General features: G+C 50.4%; 1 protein-coding gene across 1 annotated transcript in view; it reads left to right on the top strand.

Annotated features, from left to right (window-relative positions):
- Positions 1-389: 389 nt before the first annotated feature.
- Positions 390-6,382, top strand: part of WARS1 (tryptophanyl-tRNA synthetase 1) — a gene marked incomplete at both ends in the record, with an annotated part of 36,293 nt that continues 30,300 nt past the window's right edge. The window contains one exon of the mRNA XM_080708136.1: positions 390-500. Within this exon, the coding sequence (XP_080564262.1) occupies positions 390-500 (111 nt within the window). The remainder of the gene's footprint in view (positions 501-6,382) is intronic.

Here is a 6,382-nt window from a genome sequence, read left to right as displayed (position 1 = left end):
TAAAATAGGCCTGGGAGTGTAGCCTGGAGGTAGAAGGCCCCTGGGTTCCATCCTCAGTACCACCAAAACAAAAAAAAAAAAAAAAAAACCTGGTCTAAACTAAGAGGCCCCTCCTGCCAGCCACACAGCACTGTGCACAGCGACTCGGCAAAGGCACTTGTTCTTCCTCTTCCCCATTTCCATGGCCCCAAGTTTCTGCTCATATTTTTATTAATATTATATAACCGATTTCCTTTCATAATTCACCTTACAATGATTTTCTGAAAGCAGGTCTAGACACAGGAAGGAAACATGGCTGCAGTGGTCTACTAATCTCCCGCCCGCTTTCTCCTCCAGGGTCTTGTGGCTGCTGAGCAAGTCCTTCGCCCCCAGCCAGTGTGATCTGGAAGATGGCGGACGTGCCCAACGGCCATCCCTGTGCCTCTCCGCTGGAGCTGTTCACCAGCATCGCGGCTCAGGGCGAGCTCGTGAGGTCCCTCAAAGCTGGAAAGGCGCCAAAAGTGAGTGTTGTGTTGGTTTCCTGCATCCGAGCCTGCCACGGGTGGGGTGGTGCAGTTCTAGAGCAGACTGTTGGGTTGTACTTTTAAATTACAGCATTATCAACATGATAATGCCTGGGGTCCAAGAAGTCAGTGAAAGCCTTCATGTCGGACAGTTGGCCCTCGGTGTCCTCGGGGACTGGTCCCAGGACCCCTGAGAAAGCAGTCCGTATCCAGACTGCTGGGAATACATGTAAATGCTGTTAAATAATCATTCTGCGCCACTGTTAGGTACGCTGTACACACTCAGTACAGGTACAGATGTTTTCAAAGGTCTTCAGTTCGAGGTTGTCTGAATCCGAGAATGCAGAAGCCCCAGATGTGCAGGCCAGCTGAACCACAGCCCTCCATCCAGTCTTTCCCTGTTTCTTGCCCCCAGACACAAGCTTTTTTAATTCCCTTGGCTAGGCTTTGAGTGTGAACCCCCATAGCCAGCTGTCATGCTGATTAGACTTCTCCGTGTTGACTTTCAGCTTTGGGGCTCTCCCTGTGTAAATGAAGAATTTGTGCGTCCACGGACAGTTCCCATCCCTCCATCCCAGTGTATACTGAGTGTAGTTATGTCATGATTAGCACTGACGTTATCATAGCTGTGTAAGAAGAGATCCAAACCATCGAATATAGCGTGCGTACATTTCCTTTCTGCCCAACTTCTGTTTTCTCTGGCATTGATATTTTCTCGGTTTCTGTTGGCCTGACTTTTTTAAGTGCCGTTGGTAACACACAGTTATGTGCCACAGAACCATGTTTCAGTCAAAGGTGGGTTACATATACAGTGGTCCCATAATATTGTAACGGAGCTGAAAACTTGTGTCACCTAGTGACAGCATGACCATGTCACCCTGTGTCCAGTGTAGCACACCTCTGGACTGCACTGCTGCTCATACATAAGCATGGCACACACGGTGTGGACAGTGCACAGTGCTTGTTCATGATAATAAACCACTCTGTTAGCAGTTTATGTTTTGTGTTTGTTGTGCGGGGTATCAAACCCAAGGCCCAACACATGCCAGGCAAGACTTGACCACTGCACTCCACGCCAGCCCTGGTGTATGAATTTACTACCTTCTTTACCATTGTTTTGGAGTGTACACTCTGCTTAAAAAAAGGTTCATAGCAAAACAGTGTGCCACGTTACACCAGCAGTAGCCTCACACTTGTGTCGGCTCGCTCTGGATTGCATTAGAGGCCTCGTCAGTGAGTGGCCTATAGCATCTGGGTTGTGTGAGTGCACTCTGGAGCTCGCGAGAAGATGAAGTTGCCTGACACTCCTTTCTCAGCCTGCATCCCCATCACCGAGCAACAAGGACACGTCCCCAGGCTCGCCCCTGGCGAGATCTCCTCCCAGCACACCTCCAGGCTCTGTGCAGCTGGCTACTGTCTCCAGCGCCCCCCTTCCCCTGGGGCTGGTGGCTCTCGCCCCTCTGGCCATTGGCCAGTCTCCTCTCACTTCAACCCAGAGCCCAGGGCCCTTGTCTCTGCTTTTGGGTTCCCCATTTCTCAATCCTGTGTCTTAGTCCTCTTTGCTTTCTATTTGAACAAAACAAATCTTTCAGTGGCTTTTGAAAAAAAAGTTATACAGAGGAAATAATTTCTTTAGTTCTCCTATGTGTGAAATTATGTTTATTTTACCTAATGCATCCTTGATAACTAAGCTGCTACGGAGCGCTAGGGTGGACGCCTCACATGTCCGCGTCTGCGGCTCCGTCACCGTTTGGCCTCTGGCAGAGCCAGGCCAGGCCTTTGTCTTTGCCGTCTGGAAGGGAGTCGTCTATGGCTTCAGTGTTCTGACGCTTACTGGGCTGAGCGCACAGTGTTTGTTGCAAACCAGAAACTCCTGACCTTTAATTCTCAGAAACTATGCTGTTTCTTTGGTCTTTTCTGCCTTCTCTCTTCTGTGTGTTTGTTTGTTTGTTTGTTTGTTTGTTTGTTTGTTTGTTTGTAGAGTTTTTCGTAGTACTAGGGATTGGACCAGGGGCAATCTATACTCCTAGCCCTTTTTATTTTCCATTTCAAAGCAGGGTCTCAACAGCTTACTGAGAGTCTCACTAAGTTGCTGAGGCTGGCCTCAAACTTGCAATCTTCCTGTCTCAGCCTCCCAGGTACTGGGATTATAGATATGCACTACCACACCCAGCTTTCTTCTTTTTTTACATACTTCTGACTGTTTTTACTTTTGTGTGTGTGTGTGTGTGTGTGTGTGTGGTACTGGGGGTGGAACCCAGGGGCTTCCTACCTCCGGGCTACACCCCAGCCCTATTTTATAATTTATTTGGAAACAGGGTCTCACTAAGTTGCTGAGAGCCTCGCTGAGTAGCTGAGGCTGGCTTCAGACCTTTGCTATCGTTCTGTCTCAGCCTCCCAAGCACTAGGTTTGCAAGCGTGCGCCACCACGCCGGCTCTACTTTTACTTTTTCACTAACATTTCTTCTTTTTGTCCTGGGGATATTTCCTCAGCTGCTGAGGCTCTTGTCATCTGTAGCTCCCAGGAGCTCACTGGATCTCTGCGTAGCCCTCCTGATAGAGGCCTGTTCCAGCTGGTAGGCACGGTGCTGTCTTTCTCCTCTGAGGTCGGGGTGGCGGCTCCTCATGCTGCCTGCCCTCTGTAACCCCACTGCCCTCCAGGCCGACCTTCCCCTCGGCCCTCGAGGCGGCGGCTGTCTCAGCTGTGTGGTGCTTCTGGCTGCCCACCTGTCTTAGAGGGCAGCATCTCAGCTGCTGGCCACGCCACCCATGGGGGACCTAATGCGTGTGGGTCCCACCTTTCTGGAGAGCCATCAGCCTGCCCCCTATGGCTGGGGAATCTATAGTGTCCGATCCTTTCCTTTTTCCTTTGAGATAATCAGATTTACCTAGGAAGGTTCCTATAGTCTCCTCTACTTAAGGCCTAAATCTGGCTCTGACATTTTTTAGCTTAGTGGGTCAGGAGGGCTCGTCCTGGGATCCATCTGTGTTCCAAGCTCCTGATCTCAGTGTGCTGTGCCCCTCACACACACTGTGTGGCACCCCCAGGCCAGGCACGTGCAGAGCCTGGTCCTCTCCACACAAACGTCTGGTACAGGGAGGCACTCCCCAGGCCACAGTGGGTGGCGAGCTGAACATCTGCACCTTAGACCACCAGCACCTGTTTTTATAGCCCGCTGGCCCGTCCTACCCAAGTCCCGCGGCACCCATGCCTGGGCCGTGGGGCTGCCCACTGCCGAGTGAGTGGGGCCACTGTCCATGCCGTCTCGGTGCTCGGCCAGCCAGCCGCCAATGCCCCCTTCCTCTTTGCCCTGTCCCGGGGACTGCCTTTCTGGAAATCTCCTGTGTTGCTGCAGTAGGTTTCGAAGCGCGGCAGCCTGCGTCACTGGGAGGAGCGTGGGCACCGCCTTCCTCCTGGGCGCCCTCTCCTTGGCTCCCAGCTTCTCCTCCAGCGCTCTGCCCTACTGTCTCCTGAGAAGCCACCTCTGTCACCAGCAGTGCCATCCATTTCACGTCCACTCTGCAGGCTAAAGCGTTACATTGCAAAGGAAACACGTAGTCCTGAAAGTGGCATCCAGAAATAGTCAGCTGTTCACAGAAAGAGGTTATGCACATTGGGCTCAGTGCACTAGGCCAGGGTGTTTTAAAACAAAAATCTCAGATATGGAAAGGATGCAAATGTTAATCACGCATTCTCTAAGCCCATTTTGGAAAGTTAACAGTCGCCTTTTGTCCACTTAGTACGAATTTGGAATAGCATTAGTAAGTGTTTTCAGGTAGTACTTAATGACTGCAGTTATGTTTATTAATTTAGCCAACAAGCAATTGAGGATACAGCTTAGAGTTGCTCTTCCAAGCGTGTTCTTTGCTGTAGTCCACAGGCACACATGAGCAGCGAGATAGGTTCAATGAAGAAACATCCAGACCTGGCCGTGGAGGCCGTTCACCACGGAAGCACGCCATGCTTTAGACATTCGCTGTTAGCTGGAGCGGGCGCAGTGGGCGCTTGTCATCCCAGCGCTTAGGAGGCTGAGACCAGGGGATCGCACAGGTTCGGAGCCAGCCTCAGCTATTTAGTGAGACCCTCCACGACTTAGGGAGACCCTGTTTCAAAATAAAGAATAAAAATAGGGCTGGGGGTGTACCTCGGAGGTTGAATGCCCCTGGGTTCCATTCCCAGTACCGGAAAAAAAAAAAAAAAATCACTGTTAGCAAAATAATGAGGCCGTACTGATGGTAACAGAGCCCGAGGGCACCACCAGCCCTGCCCAGCTTCACTGCGCCTTGTCCAGGCTGCAGTCCTCAGAGTTCTTTTCCAAACCACCTCTCTTTCAGCGACAGCGCTCACTAAAGCAGGGTGTCCTCAAATGACAGGACTGAATCTGGGGGCACGAAGGGAGGCAGTGGGAGTGGGCACGTGCAATGACTAGGTCAAGATACTAATACAGAGAAGTGTGGCGGCCATGAACAGGCTGCTCAGGGAACTTCCCAAGACCACCTCATCCGCTCCCCAGCACGCAGACAGGAGCCCGCACGGCAGCGCCCTCAAGTTGTCCTCACAGGCTCTCGGCGTCTGCCCTGGCTCCAGCCACCCACATGATTCTGCCTATGCTAGAATTCTTTTCCCCCGTGGTACCAGGGATTGAACCTTTGAACCAAACCCCAGCCTATTTTAATTTTGAAACAGGCTCACTAAGTTGCAGAGGGCCCTGCTGAGTTGATGGCTACTGGCCACCTGTGATCCTCCTGCCTCGGCCTCCCAACTACTGGGATGACAGATGTGCGCCACGTACCTGGCTTGTGTTTGAACTTTATATAATACGGTGGTATGTGGTTTTCTGAGTCTTTTTATAGAACAGCATCTTTTAAATTCTGTTTGAGTATGCTAGCCCGTGTTAGATTAGAAATAAGAAACAAACAAGACAAGTCTATTTCATTACCCTTTCCGTTATAGACAGTGCTTGGGCAAGAATGCTGGTTAAATGTTGGCCCTTTTCAGAGCCTCTGGTTGCAGGCAGAATGCGCCATATAGAGTGTGGACTGTCAGCAGGACTGGTGTTTAAAGAGTGTTGACTCCAGTGTACTTCAAAGCAAGGCACAGTCTTCCCACAGATAATTCAGTAGATACACTTGTAAACATTTATTTTACCACAGACACTGAGCCTAGGCACAGCAGAATGAGATGAATAGAACACACTTGCCTGCCTACCTGAGACAAATGCCTTACCTCTTGAGTGCTTTGTATTCGTAAGAGTATTCCACAAATGAAACTCATGTTGTTGACACAGTCCAGATGATCTTACAGTTTGAAGCACAGATCACCCTAGACTAAGTCCTCTGAGGCCCAGGCGCTGTGCCTGATGGAACAGTTCCCTTCAGCGAGCTGGCCCTGGTGCGTCTCCTCTGGTAAGCTTGGTTTGTGGTGCTTTCAGTATAAACTCTTAGGTGGAAATGTTTAGATTTCCCTTGGCAAGCACATTGGCCTGTGTATGTTCTTTCTTCTTTATCTCCTCCAGCTAGGCCAATTACCAGTCTAGAGCTTTAGGGCATGGCGTGACTGATCTGCTTCGTTAGGCCTGCTCCCTTAATGCGAGCTTCTGGGGTGGCTGGGGTGGCTCCTAAGAGAGAACGGCCTTTAATAGATCTCCAAGGGACACAGTGATACATTTTGCTTTGGCTTTTTTGTTTTAATGTTTATTTTAAAACAGGAAATTTGCCAACACTTAGATAACTTGAAAAAACTCCAAAGGTCATGGTGTGACTTTCCCAGGGAGCCCGAGAGCCAACACTTCCCCTTGCTTTGTCTGCCGTCATGACGGGTATTCAGGTTGCTATTACCGTCCTCGGTGGCGTCATTGGCTAAGGCTCCATAAATATTC

The sequence above is a fragment of the Muscardinus avellanarius genome (genome assembly GCF_963383645.1).
Source record: "Muscardinus avellanarius genome assembly, chromosome: 12".
NCBI classification, from domain to species: Eukaryota; Metazoa; Chordata; class Mammalia; order Rodentia; family Gliridae; genus Muscardinus; species Muscardinus avellanarius.
The sequence above is the reverse complement of the archived record's forward strand: the minus strand, read 5'-3'. Positions and strand labels throughout refer to the sequence as shown.